Source organism: Mytilus trossulus, chromosome 1 (genome assembly GCF_036588685.1).
Source record: "Mytilus trossulus isolate FHL-02 chromosome 1, PNRI_Mtr1.1.1.hap1, whole genome shotgun sequence".
Classification (NCBI taxonomy): Eukaryota; Metazoa; Mollusca; class Bivalvia; order Mytilida; family Mytilidae; genus Mytilus; species Mytilus trossulus.
The window spans coordinates 36259434-36287117 of record NC_086373.1 but is presented as its reverse complement, the minus strand read 5'-3'; the positions used below and the strand labels follow the sequence as shown (position 1 = coordinate 36287117).

Below are 27684 nucleotides of genomic sequence, written 5' to 3'. Positions count from 1 at the left end.
CCTGTTGAAAGATAATCCAGAAACTTTTTCAGACTCACGGATGAAATAAGCGTTATTTAATAGACCAAATACCACGTCATAGGATGACACATATATTTTATAATATAAAATTTTGTTTATTATATCAGATCAACTGTGTATACATTGCATTGCTCATAAATCGGTCGTTTCTATGTGTGTTTGCGTTTGTTTTTGTTACGATACTTTTCTATCCCAAATTCATGTATTTAGTTTTTATGTAACATTTGTTATTTTAATCGGATTTTGTCTAATGCTTATTTCGTTTCTGTGTGTGTGCTACATTGTAACTGTTGTGTCGTTGTTCTCTTATATTTAATGCGTCTCCCTCAGTTTTAGTTTGTAATCCGGATTTGGTTTTTTTTCCTACCAATTTATGAGTTTTGAACAGCGGTATAGTACTGTTGCCTTCATTTACATTTATATTTTACTGTTGTTCTTTTGTTTTCCTCTTTTAGTTGATGCGTTTTCATCGGTTTTTGTTTGTTCGCCGGATTTTTTTTTTTCTCAATCGATATTTAACTTTCGAACATTAGTCTTCTACTGTTAACTTTGTCTACAGTTTGTTTCGCTTTTCGAAAATATACTGAGTCATTTTTTCTTTTATTTATTCCTAGATATGTTTCATTATGAGCTCATTATTGACTTTAATAATTTGCGATGTTAAACGAGTACCAATTCCAACAAGTCTAAGGCGATGTTTACGAAAAAGGGATCAAAGCTTGCCTTTGACGGACGAGCAAATTAGCACATCTTGTTTGCTACAATTTCAGTGGTCGAATCGAAAACCATGTGGCAAGGTGTCAAAACAAACCTTCGATTGGCTTTCGTCACTTGTCGAAAAATCACAACAGCGACCAAGTTTAGCACCATTGCAGGGAAGTGGTAATTTTATGAATAAACCTAAACCACAAACAACATTGATGTCAAAACCAGCGGGTTTACAACAACAAACGTCAACGACACCCTTTCAACCACAACTGTCAACAACTACGTCAAAATCACAAAGGACAGCGTCGCAACCACGACAGCGCAGAGAATACAGAATGCTTACTGACCAGGAAAGGGATGATTATCATAAGGCCATTAATGACTTAAAAAAAGACACTGTAAGTTTTTATTTCATTTTAGTTAATGTTGGTGCCGTTGGATAGCTAATTATTTGATGGTTGTGTGAACGTTAACATAATACTGTCACGTGCTTCTTTTATTTTCAACTGAAATCATTTTTTAAAGATGGTCAATTAAAATAATAATAATATCAGACTTCTCAATAGTCTTGAATGTTTTGCCTGAAATCTTCCCCTCCTTCAGGCTATCTCATTTTCATATTTTTTTTTTATTAAAAATACATGTATAAAAAGAAGAACATAGATGTAATCTTAGATACTGTAAATAAACTCATCAAAGATACCAGGACTAAATTGTGTATATACGCCAGACGCGCGTAAATGATACACAATTCATAAGGGTAAAAAATAGAAAAGATTTATGAAACTTATTGTGCTTTTAAACCTAATGTCATCAAATTTAAAATTTGCATAGATCTAAAGCAACAAGGTAAACAAAATGACTGTAATGTCAAAGATAAGCTGAACCTGAGTTGTTACTATCTTTTATTGCAGACCTCCAGAGAGGGTAAAAAACTGAAAATATACAAAAATGAATCTAATAAGCACAATGTTCACAATGGACAATTTTCACAAAATAATAGTACAATTAGTATTAACAATGCTCTCCATACATTGAAAAATATGTTTATCTTATGAAACAACAAAAAATGATCTAAAAAATGCCATAAAATTACATTTTAAATAACAAAATTATAACACGAAAAGCGTTCCATACACATACTGTTTTAGGGAAAAACGTACGCCAAAATATATGGCTCTAATGGCGTTCCATACAAAAAATATTTTGACAAACCGACGGAGTAAAATCAAAAATCGCAAATTAAGAAGCTTAAATTGACTGAGAATTGTGTCTAATAAATGCAGGAATATATATAACCATCAAATAAACATCGGAATGCTTAATTTAACATGTAAAATACAAAATAAGTGTGACGTGAGATATGACTCCTGAGAATCGTTTGAAATCACAATTTAAATCAAAAGGACTGACCTTAGACTTTAAATACGTTAATCGGACATACAAATAAAGGTTATAAACTACAGTTTATCAGAAAACTCACCCTGTGGAGGGTTGAATACCATAAAAAAAGTTTGTTTGGCTTTGCCGCTGTTGCCGATTGGCAGACATCATCATAAAAATCAACATAATGACGGAACAGATCCGTAAATTTCCGGAGTGTGACAATACACTCCCCCTCTGATTTCAAACTGAAATCACCAATTTATAAACAAATTTAAAATAACATGAACAAATTATCAATGCAAAATGTTATAACTGTTGTTAAATGTTCTGACTATTTGAAGATTCAACAAGTTAAAATTATAATCATTAGTCTATTTCACTTTCTTTTATTTCCACATGCTCTACCAACATTACTAGTTCGTTGATTGGTCTCACATAACTAACCGGTTTCCCATCACGCACGACACGAATTTGAACCTTTCTGACTTTCTGATCAGAACTAGGGAATGTCTTTTCAACGATTGCGACTGGCCAATAGTTGCGAGCACATTCATTATCTCTTAAAAGTACTAAATCGTCTTCCTTCATATTACTGTTTTCACCAGTCCATTTTTGTCGAGTTTGTAGACGGTTTAAATATTCGTTACGCCAGCGGTTCCAAAACTCTTCTGCTAGAAATTGAGTGTGCTTCCATTGAGATTTCAACATGTCTTTCTTTCCAAACGTTGGAAAAGAAATATTGTCCTGATTTGTTTTATGTGTTAAAAGCATTGCCGGACAAAGAACGCATGGTGATTCTGGGTCCGTTGACACTGGAACCAAGGGTCTTGCATTCACTATTGCTGTTACCTCCGATAACAAGGTAGTTAGAACTTCATGCGTAAGATTTTTCGAACCTTCTCGTAATAACATTGAATCGAGAATCTTACGTGAAACACCAATCATCCTTTCCCACACGCCTCCCATGTGGGAGGCGTGTGGAGGATTAAATTGCCACAAGACGTTGTTGTTTGAGAGAAAACTTTTCACAGAGTCTTTTTCAACAAATTCAGTAATCATATTTAACTCTTTTGAACTGCCAACAAAATTTGTTCCCCTATCTGAACGGAATTGTTTAACTTCACCCCTTAAGGCAATGAAACGACGCAACGCATTTATAAATGAAGCACTGCTGAGCTCCTCTATGACCTCTATATGAATTGCTCTACTGACAAGGCATGTAAACATAAGTGCCCATCTTTTCTGATTAGCTTGTATTCCACGAGTGCGTCTATAAGCTATAGGCCATGGGCCAAAAGTGTCAACACCGACGAATGTAAATGGCGGTGATGGTGTCAATCTGTCCTGAGGCAAATCTGCCATTTGCTGCCAACCGAAACAACCACGAAGCTTACGACATATCACACATTTATGCAGCACTGAAGAAACTAAACGACGACTGCCTAAAATCCAAAAACCAGCTGTACGGATAGCACCATCTGTGAGGCTTCTGCCTTGATGAGCCACTTTTTCATGGAAGTGTCGAACAATAAGTAATGATATATGGTGATGTTTTGGTAAGATAATAGGATGTTTTGAAAGATCTGAACAATCTTTGTAGTTTCGTAAGCGACCACCAACTCTTAAGGTATCATCAACATCAAGTATGGGCGATAGTTGCGAGAGAGAACTGTTGTTATGTAACGATTTTCCATGTTTGATACTGTCTATTTCATCTCTATAATTTTCCATTTGAACCTCACGAATTATGAATTGTTGAGCTTGTTTCAAAGCATCTGGTTGTTTGTATGCATCTAAATGTTCAGGTTTATCGTTATGATGAGCTCGATTTCTAACACGTTGTTTCAATGAGGAAATTGCTCTGACTAAAGTTCTCCATTCTGAAAACTTTGAGAATCTGTGTGTCCCTAATCTATGTACATTATTTTGAGCTACAGTTTGTGTTTTAGCTACTTGCACCTCTGGGCGAATCTCCTTGTCACTATCAGCATCAACCAACTGATGTGGACCGTTATCTAAATTTTCAAGGGATATGTCATAAAGAAATGCTGGTCCCTTTATCCATAAACTATTTGATAACTCTGCAGGGTTAATTCCACGTGTTGCAATATCTGCTGGATTATTTTCAGTTGAAACATGACTCCTTCGTTTTGGATCACAAGAGACTCGAATTCGTCGCACTCGGTTTCCAACGTATACATGAAATCTCTTTGACTCATTTGTCAAGTAACCTAACACTATTTTGCTGTCTGAGTAAAAGTACATTTCACTTTGATCTATACCTAGATGCTCTTTGACAAGATCTGATAATTCTGCGGCAAGAACAGAAGCGCACAGTTCTAATCGAGGAATAGTATTCCCATGCGAAGGCGCAACCTTAGCTTTTCCCAATAAAAAACTAACTGTTACATGGTGTGAGTCAATTAATCTCAAATAAGCCACTGCACCTATTGCCTCTTTGGAAGCATCACAAAAGATATGAACTTCTCTGTTCGAAGCTTCTGCATATGAGATGTCACTATACATACGCGGAATACAGCATTGTTCAAGATCAGGTAACGTATTAATCCACTGCTTCCATGGATGTAGGTAAGTATCAGGTAATGGGTCATCCCATTCAGTGTGTCCTAGTGAAGTCATCATATCACGTAAGAGAAGTTTACCACGAACTGAAACAGGGGCTGTGAAGCCAATCGGATCAAACAGTGAGTTGATCGTTGATAATACACCACGCTTGCTAAATGGCTTGATGTCATGCGCTACTTGAAAGGTAAAACAGTCATTGTTAATATCCCAAGCCATACCTAGGCTTCTTTGCAAAGGTAAGCAGTCATTTTCAAATTTCAGATCTTTGAGATTTTTAGCCAGATCATCAACTGGAAACTGGCTTAACAAATGTTTGCTATTTGAGGCTATTTTATGTAACCTCAGATTACCACCACTTGACAATGCACTTTGAGTTCTCTTAACTAAATCAACAGCTGTCTCAACATTTTGACACGACAACAGACCATCGTCTACGTAAAAGTTGCGATTTACAAAATCCTTCACATCTTGATCAGCAGTCTCAGCAGATTTGCGAAGTCCATAAGTTGCCACTGACGGCGAGGGACTGTTGCCAAATACGTGAACAGTCATACGGTAATCAATCAATGGTTTTTCTATGTCATTATCAGAATGCCAAATGAAGCGAAGGTAATTACGATGCTCTTCACTCACTTTGAAATTATAGAACATTTGTTCGACGTCAGCAGTTACTGCTATAGCCTCTTTTCGAAAACGTAGTAAAATCCCTAACAGGCTGTTTGTGAGGTCTGGTCCTTTTAACAGAACGTTATTTAATGAATGACCATTACACACTGCGGACGCATCAAATACCACTCGGATATTGTCAGGTTTTCTGGGGTGATATATCCCAAACATAGGTAAGTACCAACATTCAGACGATATAGCCAATGGTGGCGCTATTTCAGCATGACCATTTTCAATGATTTTCTGCATGAATTGTATGACATGTTCTCGTTTTGTAGAATTAATTTTCAAGCTGTAATCGAAAGATTTTGCTCTCTTCAAAGCTACTTGTTTGTTGTTTTCTAATATTGGCCGATGCTCACGGAAGGGCAATGGAGCAACCCAACAACCATCTGAATTTTTAACAAAACCTGAATTCATGATCTTCAGGAATGTATCGTCTTCGATTGATGCTCCAATTTTTTCATCGTTGTCAGTTGTACGGAAAATGTTTGTACCTACTTGTAATTCACTTTGGCAAGGTTTAAGAAAAGTAGCACGGCCATTACTCAAAATGGTAGTCTTGTTTACATTAACGAAATCTAGAATGCCAGGCGGATGAGTTTTTCCGAGACACACTTCACCAATTATAGCCCAACCTAAAGGCAGCTTCTGTGCATATGGGAGGTTACCTTTGCCAAGACGTTGATCGAGTACATGGTGAACTGATATCAAATCTCTTCCTATCAAAACATCAATCTGTGCATGCTCATTGATTTCAGGAATGTAAGGAGCAATGTCTACAAGATGAGGATATTGAATAGCCACATTAGGGGACGCTATTTCCTGTCTATTGTTCGGAATGTCATTACATTCTATGATAGTTGGTAAGTCGAACGCACATGACCCATCTAAAGCTTCTATCACGTAGTCCCTAGCTAAACGTCCAGATGTGGTAAATTTTCCAGCACAAGACGACAAAACATATTCAGTTTCTGGTCCATTATCAGAAAACAAATAAAAGAAGTTGGAAGTGGCCAATGACTTGTTACTTTGATCATCTATTAAAGAATACATCATGTGTGATTGTTCAGGTTGTCCTTTTGGATACACTTTTACTAACATAAGTTTTGAACATGACTTACTGGTGCCAGATACTTGACCACATATTTGTGTGCATGCTGTTATAACTTCTCCTGATTCATTCTCCCCCTCGTGAGATTCTGGGGGTTCGTTCTTTCTAATATTTCCGATATCGGTATGTAAAGCAGAAGGGTGTTCCCGACTTTGACAGACTGAACATTTCAAGAACTCTTTGCAGTCTCTTCTAAGATGGCGCTTAGGCCCACAACAGCGAAAACAAATTCCATTCTTTTTTAAGAACTCCCTTCGTTCTGAAATTGGTTTCATGCGAAATCCTCTACATTCATTCAGTAAGTGATTAGTTCCATGCACAGGACATACCGAGTCTGAACTTTTTACTTTATCAGTGAACGGTTTCGACAATGAGGTTTCAGTACGTGCACAAGATATCTGATTTCTTGTATTTCCATAACGATTGTTTGTTGTATTTGTAGTATTCTGTACTTTGGCTTCTCGACAATCCTCAAAGAAAAAACTTGGGTCATTTTTCATTTTTGCAATCCTTTGCAAAAACTGGGTAAATACTGTAAATGGTGGATATACCATGTGGTTTTGAGTCTTATATCTGGTGGCCTCTGTTGTCCATTTTTCTTGGATATTATATGGCAGTTTTGCTATTATAATGTTTACACCAGCCGATGAGTCATAAACACTAAAAATACTTCTATACATGTCATTCTCTTTAACTGCTTCTATTTCTGAAACTATGTCAAAAAGCTCAAATAAACGTTTATTGTCTTTATTGCCGATTTTGGCAAAGTTATTAAGTTTCTTACGTAAAGCACTTTCTACAATTTCGGGACTTCCAAATCTGTCTTGAAGTCTAGCCCAAATTCTGGCTACACCTTGAGATGCGTTTCCTGCATTAGCTGCTCGAATGCTCAATGCTTGTTTGCAACTTTCGGGTCCCAACCATTTTACCAATAAGTCTAATTCTTCAGACGGAGTAACGTTTAATTCACGCATTACATTTGTAAAACTTGCTTTCCAAGCTAAGAAATAACCAGGTGTGTCATCATATTTACAGAGCCGTGATAACAACAAGTCCTTTTTAACAATGAATTGTGTAAACTCTCTACAGGCGTCTGTCTGAGTAAATGTGGCAGTAGGCATTTGATTTACTACTGCTGGTTTAAATGTAGGTGCATCAACATTTAAATTTTGAGTTAAAGGCATATTGGCATTTTGATCAGTTTGTTTTAGTATGAATTCTGCAGTACGTCTTTTGACGTCTACTTTGTTTGGCTCTGAAATAGCACAATCTTCATCAAAATTCTCATTCAAGACTCTGAGTTCACATTCCGCTTCCTCTATATCGCGTTTCACACTTAGAAGTTTCATGTCTGCTTGTATGGCTGTTTGTTTACGCATAAGTTCAACTTCTTCTTGTGCAAATTTTGCTCTGGTCTTTGCGACTTCAACTTTGGCTCTCTGTCGAGAAAGATGAGAACTTCCTCTTGAACAATTAGATTTTCTATCTACACCAGTATTTGATGGTTCTCTAAATGCGTCGGGTGGTTGAATGATTTCTGTTAATTGTTCACTTTTAATTTTATTTAGTTCTTCCATATCAAAGGTTTGCAACATTGCTTCTAGCTTATCTATTGCTTTAGAGACTTGCTGTTGTAACGAACTAGCAATCAAATTATGCGAAGATCTTTCACGAGAACTTTCATCACACCGTTGAGAAATTAAATAGTCGTCATATTTGCGAGAAATTTCTTCATATTCCTTAAAATGTTTCATTAGTTCTTGTTTATAAGTACAAGCTAATGGTTTAGTCATATGGGTGTGCTCATGTATATCTCCAAAAATCATGTCTATATATCTGTGTTGAATTCGTAGTTTTGAAGTAAACTGTCTTACATTCTCCTCGAACATCAATTGTCCTTCTGGAGTAAGTCTCCTTGCCTCACGAAAAGTTCTTTCTGAATCCATGGTTATTCTTCCCGATACCGAGGTTTTTTACTGTAATGTCAAAGATAAGCTGAACCTGAGTTGTTACTATCTTTTATTGCAGACCTCCAGAGAGGGTAAAAAACTGAAAATATACAAAAATGAATCTAATAAGCACAATGTTCACAATGGACAATTTTCACAAAATAATAGTACAATTAGTATTAACAATGCTCTCCATACATTGAAAAATATGTTTATCTTATGAAACAACAAAAAATGATCTAAAAAATGCCATAAAATTACATTTTAAATAACAAAATTATAACACGAAAAGCGTTCCATACACATACTGTTTTAGGGAAAAACGTACGCCAAAATATATGGCTCTAATGGCGTTCCATACAAAAAATATTTTGACAAACCGACGGAGTAAAATCAAAAATCGCAAATTAAGAAGCTTAAATTGACTGAGAATTGTGTCTAATAAATGCAGGAATATATATAACCATCAAATAAACATCGGAATGCTTAATTTAACATGTAAAATACAAAATAAGTGTGACGTGAGATATGACTCCTGAGAATCGTTTGAAATCACAATTTAAATCAAAAGGACTGACCTTAGACTTTAAATACGTTAATCGGACATACAAATAAAGGTTATAAACTACAGTTTATCAGAAAACTCACCCTGTGGAGGGTTGAATACCATAAAAAAAGTTTGTTTGGCTTTGCCGCTGTTGCCGATTGGCAGACATCATCATAAAAATCAACATAATGACGGAACAGATCCGTAAATTTCCGGAGTGTGACAATACAATGACATTGTAAGCATCATTAATGCTTCATTTAAAAAAAGAAGAAAACAATTGATATAGTTTCCCCTGATGTAAAGTTGGTCATCCTTTTCAAACATATTTATTCGTCATCATTACAAATCTATCATCATACAAAATACATAGACAAAATAGGATTCGGAAACAAGCTAGCTGTATATAGCTTATATTATTCAGTTTCTTTGACATACCCACTACCATTAACGATTAAATAAATATAGCATGAAATGGTCCGATGATGTGGAACAAGAATACATAAGTAACCATGTAACCAAACAATGTTAATATGCTACGCGTTGTTAACGAATAAACTGATCCAACAGAGTAATAAGGAGGAAATGTTAAAAATGACGTCCGTTGATTTTATGGACAACAGCACGAATTGGGTGATCTTTACGATGTGTCTGAGTCCAAAAGAACTAATGACATTTTTTGCGCGTCTGGCGTATAAAATTATAATCCTGGTACTTTTGATAACTAATTACCACTTCTAAGATTATAGGTTAACATCTGTGTCGTATGTCTGGTAGGTACTGCACTTGACTTATTCCCAAATATGACTGTATTTCCGAGTGGGAATTATGTCTAATCGGTACATTCATCATATCTATAACTTGTCAATCCAGTCAAGTTAAGTTCTATTTTCCACTAGTAGAGTATTGTGATAGTCCATATCATTATGACGTTGTCCCAGCATTTAATCAGTCCCCGAGGGTATCATCAGCTCAGTAGTGATCATTTCGGTATTGACTTGATCTAACAAACTTTCCTAAAATTGTCCTTTTATAAATTTTTGAAATGATTAAGAAACTAAGGTTTTAACTCCCTCAGGCAAAGTTAGCGTTAGATTAATATGGCTATTCATTTTAGGTATTTTTACATATAGCTCTTCAACAGTTTCTTTTCTTATCCATCTTCATATTTCAAATGTTTGGCTTTGAGCGTTTCTGGTGCAGAAAAGCGCATCGGAAGCAAGCAATTATTAAACGTGTTGTTTTCATTTTTTTGAATGCGAATAGCCGTTGTTCAATTTTGTCATAATCACCAGCCAAGTATTCAGCACTTCGGTGTTGACATGAATTAAATTGTCATTTTATAAATTTCCTGTAACAAAACTTCATTTTTTTTATTTCGAAAAACCTAGGACTTTCTTATGAAAGGAAAATAGATTTCCTTAGCCGTATTTGGCACAACTCCTTGGAATTTTGGATCATCATTGATCTTTAACTTTATAATTGTTTGGCTTTACAACTATTTTGATCTGAGCATTACTGATGAATCTTATGTAGACGAACAGCTCGTATGGCGTATTAAATTATAATCCTGGTACCTTTGATAACTATATATTCATGATAATCTTTTGGACTAGTATTGTTAAAATATTTTTTATGAGTTTGATGATGTGTTCAGCTGTCGTTAATTGAAGATGTTCTTTTTTATAATATAAAATGAAGATGTGGTATGATTGTTAAAGAGACAACTCTCCTCTGGCGTATACAATTGAATTATTAATTGGTATCTATGACGAGTTTATTTACAACAACTGGGTCGATGTCACTGATAAGGAGATTACTTCCGGGAAGGTATCACCAATCCATTAGTCATTGCTGACATGAACTTTCATTGATATGATTATTGATTATTATGCATCAGCTGTTAACAAAACTTTACATTTTACGAAACTCTAAGGATTGTCTACTACCTTAGAAAATAATTTCCTTAGATGGTTTGCTTGCCTTAAGCTTTTGGAACTTTGAGTTGTAATAGTCTTCGATTTCGTACGTACTAAACTTAGCCTTTTTACCTTTTTGGATCGAGAATTCGAGAGTCACTGATAAGTCTTTTGTAAATGAAACGCGCGTCTGACGTACAAAATTCTATAACAGGTATCTCTTGATGCGTTTTTTACAACCACTGTGTTGATGTCATTGCTGGGGGACGTTAACTCCCCGATGGTATCATTAGTCCAGTCATCAGCACGTTTGTGTTGCATTAATAAATAAAAGAGGAACAAAAGATACCAGAGGGACAGTCAAACTCATATATCGAAAATAAACTGACAACGCCATGGCTGAAAACAAAAGAGACAAACAGACAAACAATAGCAAGCATGACACAACATAGACAACTAAAAATAAGCAACATGAACCCCATCAAAAACTGGAGTGATCTAAACTAACATCAAAACGTGTTTTTTTTCAAAATTTTAAGGATGGCCTAGCCCACGAACAGATTACTTTAACTGTATCTGTGCGTGGCTTACAATTTGAAAATTGTTGGTCCACATTGCTCTTCATCTTCTTATCTTATTTCGCCTTTTTAACTTTATTTTTTACTTCAATAGTCATTGAAACAATTTTTGTTGAGGAAACGCGTGTCTAGTTCACAATTGTAACCCTGGTATCTAAGATGAGCTTCCCTGTAAACTAAATGCTTAAACATAAACAACAATATACAAAACACTACAAAGAAAATAAAAGGATCAGCAAAACGAAATCCCACAAAATACCCGGTTTGATCTCAGATTGTACAGTAGGGGAAGCAGATCATACACTATATGTTTTATTTGAAACTTATTTTCAATAACGGTCAACTAACTTGTGAAGATATCCGTAAAATTATCGGATTGAAAAATAATTGTTTTCGTCTGTAAACATACGATACATTCAAAAATACCTACCGTTATCTGGATGATATTTTTTCGTTGAATAATCCAGATTTCTCTAAATATACCTCAGAAATTTACCCAAACGAACTTACTTTAACTAAATCTAACATAAACAGCAGCAGTTGTCCTTTTCTAGATTTAGACATTTCAATTTCAAACGGGAAACTTCACACTAAAATTTACGACAAAAGAGACGATTTTTCATTTCCTATTGTTAATTTTCCTTTTTTTAGACGGCGATGTGCCTTTGGCTCCATCATACGGTGTTTATATATCGCAACTCGTTCGGTTTGCCCGTGTGTGTTCTGATGTCATATATTTTAACGAACGTAATCAATGCATCACTGGTAAATTGTTGTGTCAGGGATTTCGATACCATAAATTACTTAAAACTTTTACTAAATTCTTTCATAGATACAAAGATTTGATTAGTAAATTTGGCTATACCTGTAGAAAGCTTATTAAAAATGGTATTTCTCATCCTAAATTTTATGGTAATATTGTACTTAAAGCGAGGAAATCACTATGTGATCCTTGTAAACTCATCGAACCTTTAAACAAACTTATAAGTAAGGGTTATCGTACCAATATTGTAATTAGATCTCTGAATATAAGTCACATTGGCACTAATATTGATTTTGTCATTAGCAAATTAAAACATACCTAAATTTCATTATCTTTTGAGGCGAGATGTATAGGGGACACAGCTACGTTAACTTTTATTTCTATAGAAGTCGCTCTTCACTATACTACTACCTGTTGATACATTTATTTTTGGCATTGCACAAGTCATGTCTTCTTTGACTATTAATGACGTTAAAATACTAAATCCCTGTGATGTGTTTTAGTCGATTTTAGTCTCTGATGCATGATTTTTTACTATTAATTAGTTTTGGCTTTTAACTAGCTGTCAGTAACTGCGAGTACTCTCAAATCGTATTTTCTTGTTAATTCGACCTGTTGATACTGTTTATAATGCTTTTTTGACATTTTTTATTTATATGGATCTTGGCTGTATACCAGCTTTGATTATTTGTAATATCTTCAATTTTTCACTTATTCTTACAACATTTGTATAAACTTCAAGATTATAAAAAACCGTTTTTTTTCTAAAGTGAACATTGATTGGTTAAATATTTCTCAGTGTGTTTGAATTTGTTTGTTAGCCTTTTGGTCATGAATGTTTGTCTCTAATATCTAATTAACTGTGCATTTGTATTCAGATATCGCAGATCAAATTTATTCGTTCATTGTGTAATCATACGTTTTTTGATTGAGTTACGTCTGCCAATTGATATTTTATTGTATGTTTTTATATGTTGTGATGTTATGCTATTGTTTCAGAAAAAGGGAGAAGGTTTGGGCCCATTAAAACGTTTAATCCCGCTGCAAATGTTTGCACCTGTCCTAATTCAGGAATCTGATGTACAGTAGTTGTCGTTTGTTTATGTAATATATACGTGTTTCTCGTTTCTCGTTTTGTTTATATAGATTAGACCGTTGGTGTTCCCGTTTGAATGGTTTTACACTAGTAATTTTGGGGCCCTTTATAGCTTGTTGTTCGGTGCGAGCCAAGGCTCCGTGTTGAAAGCCGTACTTTAACCTATAATGGTTTAATTTTTAAATTGTTATTTGGATGGAGAGTTGTCTCATTGGCACTCACACCACATCTTCCTATATCAATATATCAGCTTACCTGAATTTCATCAGTATTGGACACAAATTTCAAATCAATGCATTTCGTCATAATAGTCATAGTACGTCCTTTCTTCTTACGTCTTAGAAGTCATTGATCTTTACTATTACTCAATATTAAGCATAATTCGATGGTTACATTACAGTTTTAAATGCTGTATTGGTAATCATTCGTAATTATTTTTGCCCGATCGATAATAAGGGTTAAAATAACACGAATATAATACCTATCCATGTTAAAAATACAATGAAGTATAGCTTGCATCAATTATTTCGGTTATAATCAGGACAATTAAGGTAATTTCTAAGTCCGATGTTTATAAGTGTAGCACTATTGTGTATAGGCTCTTATTTCGAGGGAAGAGTTTTGAACAGCCAGCATGAACGGTTGTCGTATCTAGGTCAAATATGTCAATTTCAAATTGCAACAAATTGTGGACAAAATAAAGGAATTTGTAATAACAAGTGCATCATTTACGAGTTTGGAAGTCAATGAAGTACTAGTATATGAAATGCATGACAATTTGATAGAATTCATTATTCTGTAGTTACTGTAGTCAATATACGCATGTGCAAACATTTTTTAGTGGATATGGGACACGAGTTTATTCACAAAGCCAAAGAAGCACGTCATATAAGAATCTTGTTTAACTACGGTCTATATCTAGGAATATATCCATAACCGGAAGCCGTTAATCAAGAGGTTGTCGATGTTTGCATAATGACATAGTCATTGTCCATTAAATCACATTTCCTAGGTCAAGCCGGTTTTTTTATAATTATTCTTTTGAAGTTTTCAGTTAATATCTAAGGGTCTTTCAAGAAATTGCTATACAGTAATCACCTTATGGTTTTCACTTATATATATTATAAATACAATGTGTAGTCATATAGACTAGTTTTAGACGTTTTTATATTTCTACATTTATCTGACAGACTGCTGATGAAAAGTTTTGATAAAAGTATATAAATAATTTTTCAGAGTGTTCGGCCAAATAAGTATGATGCTTTTGCTGAATATCACCAAAATACAAGATATAATGCTCATAATGGAGTAGGTTTTGTTGGTTGGCATAGGTATTTCCTAGTTATGTAAGTATATTTTCTAGCTATTGATTAAATTTGAAAACTCAAAACAAAATATAGGCTTAAACGGTAGTAATGTGATTTTTGATAACTCATAGATACTTCCTGGACGTTTTAAAATAGTCATCAAAATTTTAGTTAACAACATTATGTCACTGAATAATTCAATGCTTCAGTTTTATTCGACAAACAGCATGAAAGCATATAACTACTATAATCACAAATAGTATTGAGTTCACGTTATAAGACAACCAAACACATAAATGGAGTCGACAATTAACATAGACAGGAGACCATTCATATCAAGGTTCTATTATTGTCTCGCCAAAAACTACCAATCAATTTAAAGATTGTAAAATCATACTGGAGGAAAAACAAATAAACACATCATTGGTCTCATTGTCAAGCTTTCCACATCTCCATAGTTGATATCCTAGAATAAATTGACACCGATTATAAAAAAACAATTTCATGTTTTGTTGTTTTCATTTCTATCAACATTACAGCAATCTTCTCATAGCACTAGTATATTGATAAGGATTAATCAGGTAACCAAAAAAGAAAAAAAATGTAGGTCAATGTGCTTGTTTTCTAGATATAAGCCATTGAAATTTGGCGGGAAAATTTTTCTCTCTTGAATTTTATAGCTTTACCGTTGTCCGGTTTAAGTTCACAAAACTATTAAAAGATAACAAAGATTTTAAAAAACCTTGACGGATGGCTTATAATTATACATGTCAGAGATTTATATAAAAAAAGAAAGAAGATGAGCAAAACAATTTAAGGCATTCAAATGGACAAAACTAGAGAATTTCGAAAATATTACAAAATTACAAAGCTTGACAAGCTAACTCCCTAAAATAAAGCACTAGGGTTAGATGGTCTTGGAGTTGAATTTTATTAGCTGACAAAAAATAAAATATTTTAAATACTGGTAATGAAAAAAGAAGTTTATCGCACTCACAACGTACTAGTATTTCCACATTATTGTTCCAAAAGCGGGATTATTTATTGTTGGATAGTTATAGGCCTATTTCTTGATTAAGGGCATACGATACAGTTTTGATTCTGTATTTACAAGTTCATGAAAATTTGCATATAGGCTATTTTTTACCTGATTAAATCAAATATGCAATAAAAAATATACCTTCATGTGCTACTTTTTGAGTAAAATAAGGTCGAAATTTTGTATATTTGCTCAAAATTCAGATTTGTGGCCGTAATTTCTTTTTCGAAAGAAAGACATAACTTTTTTGTTATAAAAGATAAACACAAATTGTTTTTTGTTAAATAATCGGTAATTTCTGTATTTTATAAGTATCCTAAAAAAATATGCATTTTTTTTATTCAGAAATAACTCATATTTATCAAATGTTCATGAATTGAGGAAAAAACGTAATTTTTTATTGCATGTTTATCAAAATTTAAAAAAAAAATCTATTTACAGTTTTATCAAATTTGGGTCACATACTCTCCCTGTAAAATGAAACAAATAGCCGTTTTGAAAAATAGGGGTCCATGAACTCGTTTTTAAATTAAATCAGTTTGAATGATAAAAATCAGTCGAAAAATGCATCTCGTCCCGATATGTCACAATTTGACGTCGCTAAAATAAAAAATTACGTTAGCAACGTCAGTACCTTCCCTGTAACTGTATCGTATGCCCTTAAATGTAAATTTAGAAATACATCCTTTTGTTCTAGCACAACGTTTAAAGAAATACTAATATATTTTTTTAAAGAAAATCATACACAGGGTATATTAAAAACAGATGTATTAATTTTAATTAGATATAAATTCAAGATGTTATTGACTATGCGGACGCATATTCGATTGAAGGAGCAATATTTTTGGTAGATTTTACAAAAGCTTTTGATTCATCGGAGTAGGATTTTATGATAATCCCTTTGAAACAGTTTTAATTTAAAGAATCATTCATAAACTTGGTTAAACATTATATACTAGGATACAAACTTGTGTTTTTAAGAATAAATGCATATGGATTTAAGAAATATTTAAAAACTCGAGAGGAATAAGGCAATGGTGTCCCTTATCTGCTCTTCTTTTTGTCTTATCTGTGAAGATCATGGCTTTAAGACTTCGAAAAAACAGAGATATCAAAGGGTTCGTAGTTAAACTAGATAATATAAAGCATAGCATGACCATATATCAATTAGCTAATGAATCACTTTTCTCTCAGTTATAAGAGAGAAAAAAATCTGCAATGAAATTGTTGGATCATTTTCTGGATGTAACGCGTCTTCTGATTCGCTGACGTCGTTTTGATTATCAGCCCATAGACATAATTATGTCATGTGACCGTGACGTCATCAACGTTTTTTCATGGTTTACTCCGGTTTAAAGTAGAATTAGGAATTAAATTATAAGAAATAACTGCAATATTTTTTCTGTTTATTCGAAATAACATAAAATTAATGTTGTGCACACTTAAAAATAACACGCTACGCGGGTTATTCAGTGTCCACCACATTTTTTATGTTATTACTTCATAGACAAAAAAAATATTACAGTCATTCCTTAAATAAATTGAAAAAAAAGATATATTGATAGGAAAACTGAAAAATAGTAAAGATACGATAGTCGGGATTAAAGAATGTGAAATTACTTGGAGAATAAATAACGCTCCCCCATAAATGAAATAATGAAAAGAGAATTGTAGAGAAAATTAATATTTTTTTTCATTTATGGGGATACGTAATTTAACTTTTATCGGGAAAATACTTATTATTACATTGAAGACCCATTGGTGGCCTGCGGCTGTTGTCTGCTTTATGGCCGGGTTGTTGTCCCTTTGACACATTCCCCATTTCCTTTCTCAACTTTATTATTATAAAAACACTAGTTTTACCACTAGAGAATAAGTTAGAAATATATAGATTGAAACTTTTACAATTCATATTACCAACAAAACACTTATTGTGTAAATGTAAACAGAAGAATGACGGTCTATATAATGTAGGTATAAACGAAGAAACATATTATAACCTCTTATTTCTATTAATTGACGAATTTTAGAAATTGTTTGGATTAGTATTCATGAGTTATGATAAAATCAATTTTAAGTTTTTATGTATTGTTAAGGCAATTGGTCTAAAGATATAAACTTTGGGACAATTGTTTTTTTTTCATCGGAATTATTTTCTCACATTTTTAGTTCTTTTCTATGTACAAATTATATTATGTATCTAATCAGAAATTGACAAATGAAATAATCAAATTTTTGTTCAAGTATACATATAAAGATATTCAGAAAACCGAACAATGAAATTTAATCCATTACTGAAGACACTTAAAAAAGTATATACGATTGAATGATTAAAACATAATGCATAAAATGATGTTCAGTGGTATTTCAATAAATGTGTATAGACATTTGTGACACCTTGAAATTGGTCGGGACTAGGTCAAATGTTTTAGGTGTATTCTGAGTATTTTGGGGAATACTCAGGATAGGACTATTTCACAGTGATTGTAACAGACAATCTGTAGAATACAGAATTTCTATTTGTAGTTTTAGAAAAAAAGAATGGTGATATATGGTAAACTCAAGGATACTTTATTCAATTGATTTACACCACGTGACTTTGTCCCTTTTGATCAAATTACCTCCCTTAGCTTAGAATTGAAAATATAATATATTTTACATTTGCGGATAATCCAGTCCTTTTCCTTCATGTATCTAAGACGAATGTATCTGTAAAAACTTCCTTGGCGGATATTTTCAAAAAAATGTTATGAAATATAAGGGAAAATGTTTAAAACTTCATTTTTCACGAAATGGGAAGGTTTAAATCATCATGTTTATAAAAGAATTTGGCCGAAAACTTAAGAAAGCAGGTAAGTTAGAAGTTATTTAACTTTATAATGCAACCTACAAGGTGTTTCCCTATATGCAAACAAATTATGAAAAATATCTTTTTGCATATGTATTTCTGTCTTTAATCTTGCTATTTTACGATTTCCATCATTTAATATGATCTTATATAGCAAGTATACTAAGACTATGCTTCCGATTTTTGAACTAAAAAGGCCAAGAGTTTCAGAGTAGACAATGTTCATTTGTTCACTGACAGAGGCCTTCAAACATGCACAATTCACCTATATGCGAAAAAATTGTTCATTTGACATGGGTATTGGCATATTGGCACCTTTATTTAAGGTGCTTATATAATCATATTGTAATGGCTGCCGTCATGATAAGGCAAAATGGCCGCTATGCAAACCATATGATTAATATTTCAATTATTTTATTTTCCTTGAGGAACTGCGTTCTTTTGAAAATACACATAATCAGGTCATGGAGACAGAGATCGTATGATTTAAAAATTTAAAAATGGTTATGCATATATATATTTCTCGTTAAGACATTTCACGGTTTCTTTTACTTCGGCAGATTGTATCATAAAGAAAACTAAGTTATGAAAGAGAGTAGTTCTGAAACCCATTTACTACAAAAGAGGACACGTCGATTTAACTAATCTCCAATCAACTGCAGGTGAACACTTTGAATTAGTTATCGTGTACCAAATCATCTATAAAAGTTTGTATCATTAGATTGCTAACGCACCGTAAACTGCAAATGGATAATGGTCATGAATTAACATAATGCTATGTGTATATAAGGTGTATCGATAATTGCAATGTTCGAACATCTATTCCGCTGAATTTGTCAATGTGTGCATTTAGTCTTAGATTCACGGTTTTTTTATCAGTTATTAGTGGCTTTGTTCAAGCTGTCAGTAACTGCGAGTACTCTCAGAAATATACTTAGTGTCTTTTTGTTATTGGAATGTACAAGTACCCGTCCACGTCAACTTGTTTTTGTAGTATTTATATTTTTATTCATCTGATGAGTTAAGCTTTTTTCAATTGATTTTTATAAATCGTTCATTTGTTGTACTGTTACACAACTGTCCCATATTAGGATAGGGTTGGGACCACGCGAATATGTTTAACCCCGCCACATTCTCTTTGGATGTGCCAGTCTTGATGTATAGATTCGACGTTGTTTATCATCTTATTAACGTGTTATATTATTATTTTATTTGTCTTTGTTCTATTATTAATATAACTTTTACTGTTTGGTCTATTTTCTGTGATATCCGTTTGACGTGACTCAGTACATATACATTCCGTCAATGTGTTGATCGTACATGTATTATCTTTCGTTTTATGTCCGTGTGATTTTTGGTGTTTCTTTGATACATGTGACGTGGCTCTGTACTTTTAAAGATCCCGCCATTATGTAAAAAGTAAAATTACAAAAATACTGAACTTAAATGAAAATCAATTTGAAGATTCCATAATCACATGGTAAAATAAAATAACAAAACGCATCAAAAACGAATGGACGAGAACTGTCATATTCCTGACTTGGTACAGGGATTTTCAAATGTAGAAAATGGTGGATTAAACCTGGTTCTATAGCGCTAACCCTCTCACTTTAATGACAGTCTCATCAAATTCCGTTTATTTAAATTGACGCGTTAAACAAAATATTCAAAACATGGGTGCATCAGTCATCATCGTATTACAATTTCAAAAGAAACAGTTTAACAGAACACAAACACATCTTCTGTCTATGAATACATTGATTGATTAGAGTGTCTGACGTCAGAAATATTTATACGTCACATAACTTTGTCGTTTAATGTGCATACAAACAATTTTAGAATTTTAAATAGGCAATGTTAGCATACAGGGTTAAAAAATCAAAAGTATGTAAGAATAAATTTCAGAAATAGACCGAGATTTAAACTAGTCCAAAAGTTATATATATATAATTTATAAGAATCCAAAAATAATTTAAAAATTTTTTGAACGACAAAATTATTTTACTCGCGTAGTGGTACAAACCATATGTGGATTATTAAAATTCTAAAGAACTTCTGTTTAATTTCAAATCTTGATCTTTTAGCAATAAGTGCGAACAAAACTTTTGAATATTTAGTCCTGTATACCACCATTCCCCATGTAAAATTATATTTTGAAACTACTTTGAACGACAAAACTATTTTATATTTTTTCTGTTTGACGTTAGTATTCTGATTTCAACCACGCGACTTTTCACTAGAGTTGATATAAATACATTCAGAAAACTTCAAATATTGCAATCCTTTATGGGTTGATTTTGAATACATATATAATTAGCAATGAATTTGGTTTGTTAAAATTGATAGATGCTTTTTGTGTTTTTTTGTTAAATGTTTTTTTGTTTTTGTTCTGATTGAGATTGTGACACAGTGATGATTTTTGTATCCCAATTTTGACAATTTCACCTATCAAGTCTGTTCTGTTCATGCATCGTTGTAATTTTATTTGAATTTGAGGCGACTGTCATGCAAGTGAGAGGTTTGGTGCTATAAAACCAGGTTCAATACACCAGTTACTTCATTTGAAAATGCCTGTACCAAGTCAGGAATATGACAGTTGTCCATTTGTTTGGTGAGTTTTATCATTTGATAAGACATAATCACCAAAAGCCGATACCGATACCGACACTGAAACCAAACAACACAGTGGGGTAAATGTTGAAAATATAAAATGTGTAAGGTAGATAGGGTGTCTTCCTCCATCTTGGATTTAGAATTACAAGAAAACAAGTTCTAGATCTTTAATAGAATGTGCAAATTTGAGAGTAGTAGGAAATTCAAATGTAAGAACTTTCATTTCAATATAGAAAATGACATGATTTATCATATCTATGGTTGAATTTTACAACAAATAGAAAACGTTTGTTTGATTAATTTTTTTTCAAATTTTGTCACATATGGGGAAGCAATTCAAATGCAAGGACAGATAATTCATATAAATGTAATTTTACAATAGAATGTGTAAGGAATTTACCTATTTTATTATGTTGCGAGAAAACGAGTCCGGTGTCCCCATTTTTCTTTTTCTTAGCTGAAAGCAAAAAATTAAAGCTATCTTCTAATATATTTTTCTATGGTGTAGTTTACGCTTTATTGCAGGTTATTGGGTTTTCCATGCATAATCTATACAAAATCTGTCAGCTTTGAACACTGTGTAGCGTAAAAATAAGCCCCGTGGCCTATTCCGTTATTATTATTTTTCGAAAAGTATGACATAAACTACATTTTGGAAAATAATTAAAACAATCTATGGATTATAATTTAGACACACCATTAACCTTAATTTATCTAACCCTTTTTACTCTATTGATTGACATTTGCATACAATAGATGGAGTATAACTTCATTTTAAAAATTTATATTTATGTAGCCAAAAATTTCGTTAAATTCAACAAGTATTAAAACACTAATGCAAACTACATAATTACAATAAAAATTTGGATAAACATTTATTCATGATGTACATTAATCATGAAATAAGTTTCGTCGAATAGAATGAACTGTACATAGCTCTTCAATATGTGTCATATCGTACCAAATATATGTAAAACAAAAAGAGAGCCTTAAATTTATAGATGAACCAAAACAAATACTAATACATGTTATAAAGGCAAACAATTTTATGTCAGTATAAATAAACGAAATTCTGAACATTCCAGTTGCTTCTTGAGCCCATTTATCCATCAACAGTACATAATTTAAATGAAGTATATATTTGATATTTATGAGAGTGCTAAGCAGAAAGTTCAAAGGAATACAGAAGTGCTACTTATTGCATAGCAATCAAATATTTCCCACAGAAAGTAACCTGAAGTCAGCCTGCAATAAATTCTAGTATTGCGCTAGTGCAATAAATCCTCAAAATTTATGACGTCATCAACGACAAAGTCTTAGTTTAAACCAATTTTTACTTTCAAATATTATATTGCTATTCAATAAAAGGGTTATTGCATGAATATTATACAATTACTGTCTTTTGATGAGGTAAATGTGTGGTTTTATTGACTTTTGAAAAAATGATATTCACTGAGGCCAACGGCCGAAGTGAATATCAGTTTTTCAAAAGTCAATAAAACCACATATTTACCGAAACAAAAGACAGTAATTGTTTTATTCCATATTCCGAGAGAAATGTATGTTATGGAAAATATCTACTAAAATCAATTGTACATCAAACCTTTTTTTCCAAAATCATACACGTAAAAGCACACGACGTTTTGAGCGGTGAATATCCTTTTCCGCAGGTAAATATGCTTATTTATTCAAAATCCCATTCATATAGAAAAGCAAACTAAAGTTTTAGCAATATGGAATAATGGGGAATATTGTCCCGCGTAGAACATATATTGCACTCGCAAGCTCGTGCAATATAAAATTCTACTCGGGACAATATTCCCTAATATTCATGCAATAACCCTATATTATTACATGTATAAGCTGACAAAATAAACTTTTTATGGTTTTGATTTATTAAACTACATTTGAACAAATGGCTTTGATGTTTGGTTTCAGCAATACTTTAGTTCACAAAGTTTTCCATGAAATTGGGCCAAGTCTTCATCAAGCTATCAGATTAATGCTAACATGGCATTCATCTGAGGAATTGAAATCTATGAAGGGTGATTGGCCAGAGTTGGAAGAATCAGTTGGATATATTGATGGCATCTCCCATAGAATTATTCGCCCAACCGAAAACCAGGCATTGCTTTATAGTGAATATGTTCATATAGACAGGAAAGAAAATAAGTTCAATCAATTCTTCCTATGTCATAATAATGACGCGATGACTTACAGATTATAGTTGCGACCGGTCCAAACGAGATATTACCATTTTCATGATTGTTACTTAATTGGTGATACCATATACTCATCAGAACATCATATTGCAACACCATATACTGTAAGGCAATTACGCAATCAAAATGCAATAAACCGCGATCAACGCATAATTGTTAATGAAAAGAGGGACGAAAGATACCAAAGGGACAGTCAAACTCATAAATCTAAAACAAACTGACAACGCCATGGTTAAAAATGAAAAAGGCAAACAGAAAAACAAGAGTACACATGACACAACATAGAAAACTAAAGAATAAACAACACGAAAAGATTCGTGCAAGAATAGTTTATGTAGAACATTCCGTAGGACGTACGAATATTTATGAAATAATAGGTTCTTTTCATCTGCATAGTCGAAACGATATTGCAGTTATTGTAGAACTATATGTAGCCCTTTACTTACGACGAAACCTGCTAAATGATAAATGTACATTATAATTTAGACACTCCATTTACCTTAATTAACCTAATCCTTTTTACTCTATTATATTGATTGACATTATCCTCTGGCCTTTGAAAGTCTTGTAATTTTAGTTTCTTGTGTACAATTTGGAAATTACTATGGCGTTCATTATGAATGAACTAGTATATATAGGGGCCAGCTGAAGGACGCCTCCGGGTGAGGGAATTTCTCGCTACATTGAAGACCTGTTGGTGACCTTCTGCTGTTTTTTTTTCTATGGTCGGGTTGTTGTCTCTTTGACACATTCCCCATTTCCATTCTCAATTGTATGATACATAAATTGTCTATAATTTCCATAAGTGTATTTTATAATGATTGATTTGAACTCAGCTTTTCAATTGATTTATGTGATTTGATTCCAATTGCAAACAATATAATGGAGTGAAAGATTTGAGCGAATTGACATAACATGAACATTTAACATTTACCTCACTACTATTTTTATACGCCCGTCAAAATTTTCCGGTGTCCGTCCGTCCGTCTGTATGTCCGTCTGTCTGTCCGTCTGTCCGTCTGTCCGGCGTAAACATGTCGCACCGTAACTTGAGAACGACTTATCCAAATTTCACGAAACTTGATAAAGTTGTTTCTTTTGATGGTCAAATGATCTGTATAGTTTTTGGTGAAAATTAGATTTAAACTTTTTGATTTACAGCACTTTGTAACTAAAACAGGGTTGTGTTTTTTTTTCCACATGTCGCACTGTATCTCAAAAACGATTTTTGATTATGGTTTAAAACTTTAAACACTTCTTAGTTATATTAATCTTTATATCTGTATATTTTTTGGTGATGATTCAAAATTTCATTTTTGAGTTATTGAGTATTTTGTAAAAAAGGGGGAGGGTTTTTTTTACATGTCGCGCCATATCTCAAAATCGATTTATGATTATTGCTACAAACTATACATATGTCTTTGTTATATTAATCTCAAGATCTGTATACTTTTTTATGATGATTCAAAATTTCATTTTTGAGTGATTGAGTATTTTGTAAAAAAGGGGGAGGTTTTTTTTACATGTTGTGCCGTATCTCTATAACAATTTATGATTATTGCTTAAAAATTTACACACTTTTTTGTTATATTAATCTAAAGATCTGTATACTTTTTGATGATGATTCAAAATTTTGTTATTGAGTATTTTGTTAAACAGGGGAGTTTTTTTTTTACATGTCGCGCCGTATCTCAAAAATAATCTATGATTATTGCTTTAAACTTCTAAAGATCTGTATACTTTTTAGTTTTGATTCAAAATTTTATTTTAGTGATATTTAGTTTTTTGTAAAAAAAAAAAAAAACAGGGAGGGGGGTTTCCCATCGTGTCTCAAAAACTATATATGATTTTGCTTAAAACTTTCTCAAAAACTGTTTCTGATTATTGCATATAACTTCCACATAAGACGTCGGGCGTATCATGCGCTCATGGCGCAGCTGTTTATTGTTGTTGGTATCGGTTTTGGTTTCGGTTTCGGTATCGGCTTATGGTGAACATGGCTACTAGGGACTTTCATTTTGAATTTTCCTAGGAGTTCAGTATTTTTGTTATTTTACTTTTTTTTGGCAAAACCAGAAGAAGTCTGTAATTCAGTGGTTGTCGTTTGTTCAATCAATGTGATGTATATTTGTTTTTCGTTATTTTTTTGTACATCAATTAGACCGTTAGTTTTCCCGTTTAGATGGTTTTACATTGTCATGTCAGGGCCTTTTAATATGACTGTGTGGTATGGGCTTTGTTCATTGTTGAAGGCCGAACGGTAACCTATAATTGTTAATTTCTGTTTCATTTTTGTCTCTTGTTGAGATTTGTCTAATTGGCAATCATACCACATCTTCTTTTTTCTGTTTATCTTCAAATACTCTGAAATCTATTATATCAATTGTTCTTTCTGTTCCATATTTAGGTATGAACTTGCATTGCAAGAAAAGAACCCAAATGTCATGCTGCCGTACTGGGATTCGACATTGGATGAGGCGATGGGTGTTAAATCGAGTGACACTGTTATTTTTACCGAAAAGTTTCTTGGAAACCCACACGGATCTGTATCAGTGCCTTTCCAAGGATGGATAAGAAAAATAATGAGACGAGTGGGCAGTGGTCCGGCTACTCTATTTAAAAGAACAGAATTGACAACGCTATTTAATGACCGTATAAGCTACAGTAAATTCTTGGAAAGATTTGAAATTTTGCATAACCGTGTTCATGGTTGGGTTGGTGGCGACATGAACAATTTAGACATATCTCCTTTCGATCCTATTTTCTACATGCATCATGCTTTTATTGATTGTATGTGGGAGATTTATAGAGATCGTCAGAAGCAAGAGGGACAAAATCCGGAAAACTACCCAGACGATATTTTGCACAGTCTGGCGCATCAATCATCAACCTTAATGGCAAATCTGCCACCATTTAACAATGTTAATCTTACGAATGCTGATGGTTATAAGAATTTCTGGATGGAGACTTATTATACTTGTGCACCTCAACCATCGTGTAGCGCCCAGCAATCAAAATGTGGATCAAAGTGGCTTGATTGTGACATTTTTGAAGGAAAATGTGTTTCTAAAGGATCAGCAGCTGCCTTACCTCGCGTTACTCCAGGAGACGTTTTTGAAATACACAACAGAAGGTTTCCAACCTCTTCTGTCAATAACGGATTCAATAGAAAATTGCCATTGCCTCAAGGCAGAAAGTTGAATTTTCAATCAGGCGCAAGTGGTCGGCCAGGACCTACAGGTGTGTCTACAGGTGTATCTGGTCGAAAAATAACAGCTGAGGAATTTTTCTCTGCATTGAAAACATTGAAAAAGCAGTCTATTTCTATCTCCAATACACCAATTTTTAGAAACCAACCAGGGGCACCTGGAAATCCTGGAAGTCCTGGTATTTCCTCTAGTATTAAAACTCCACATAGTTCTCAACAAATGCCTTCTATTGACGAACTTAAAATACCAAAATTCCAAAAACCATGCGCTGGGAATCCAATACAGAACACGTTTAGATTAGATTGCGGAGTAGGAAAACGTTTGTGGGTATTTGTTCCAGTCAAAGTTGTCAATCTACGACATGGTGATACAGTTTACCCGTCATATCCAGTAAACCTTGAAGGGCGTACACTGAATGATTCTGATTTGTTTTCTGATGGACAACCATTAGCATTTGCTTCAAATTTGCATTCTAAAGCACGTTCCAAAAAGAAGTCATGCATATACGATAAATCTGGTTTGTTTAAAGTTAGAGTATCATCATATGGATTAAATTACTATGGAATATATGAAGACACAGTCTTTTTGGACAACAAACGCTCAGTTTCAACAGAAATTTCGTATATCGGTATCAAAAATCCGGAACAAAACGCGACGAAAGTTTTTATTACTGCGGTAGATGAATGTGGAATTGCTTGCCAACCGATGATTTTGATTCCAGGTCGTCAAAAGCGTCGTTTCTTTCGATACAGAAAAAGTCCAGGAGCTATTGAAATAACAGCAAAGGGTAAACAATATTACAGTAATACATATAGAGGTGCTGAGTCCTTGGTCTGGAGTTCAGCCAAATTTTCTGTTCCTCAACAAGATGAAAACCAGATTCCGATTGTTTTTGTTTGTGACTATAGAAAGAAAAATCCATGGTCGTGAGAGAAAGGAAATGGAAACTTTTCTCATGTCACTCTTTTAAAACTGTTTCCCATGTTAATCACTGTTGAGAGCTCATTCCTTACTCAATATTATACTTCTTCTCATTAGAATTCTCTTCTAAAGAAAGATAAGATTTGGCAAATGTTTGGAATGTTCGTTAATAAAATAAATATTCGTAGTTTA

The 27684-nt window shown here is 33.2% G+C and overlaps 1 protein-coding gene across 1 annotated transcript; it reads left to right on the top strand.

Moving 5' to 3' along the window:
- The first annotated feature begins 639 nt into the window (after positions 1-639).
- LOC134723112 (uncharacterized) lies at positions 640-27684 on the top strand. The gene is made up of 3 exons (XM_063586756.1): positions 640-1127; positions 14570-14679; positions 25770-27684. Exons 1-3 carry the CDS (start codon positions 648-650, stop codon positions 27499-27501), a joined length of 2322 nt encoding a protein of 773 aa, XP_063442826.1. The 5' UTR covers positions 640-647; the 3' UTR covers positions 27502-27684.

Coding starts and splice junctions, on each gene's coding strand:
- LOC134723112 (XM_063586756.1), top strand. CDS start 648: ATGAGCTCATTATTGACTTTAATAATTTGCGATGTTAAACGAGTACCA. Junction 1,128..14,569: donor ATGACTTAAAAAAAGACACT/GTAAGTTTTTAT, acceptor ATAATTTTTCAG/AGTGTTCGGCCAAATAAGTA. Junction 14,680..25,769: donor CATAGGTATTTCCTAGTTAT/GTAAGTATATTT, acceptor TTCCATATTTAG/GTATGAACTTGCATTGCAAG.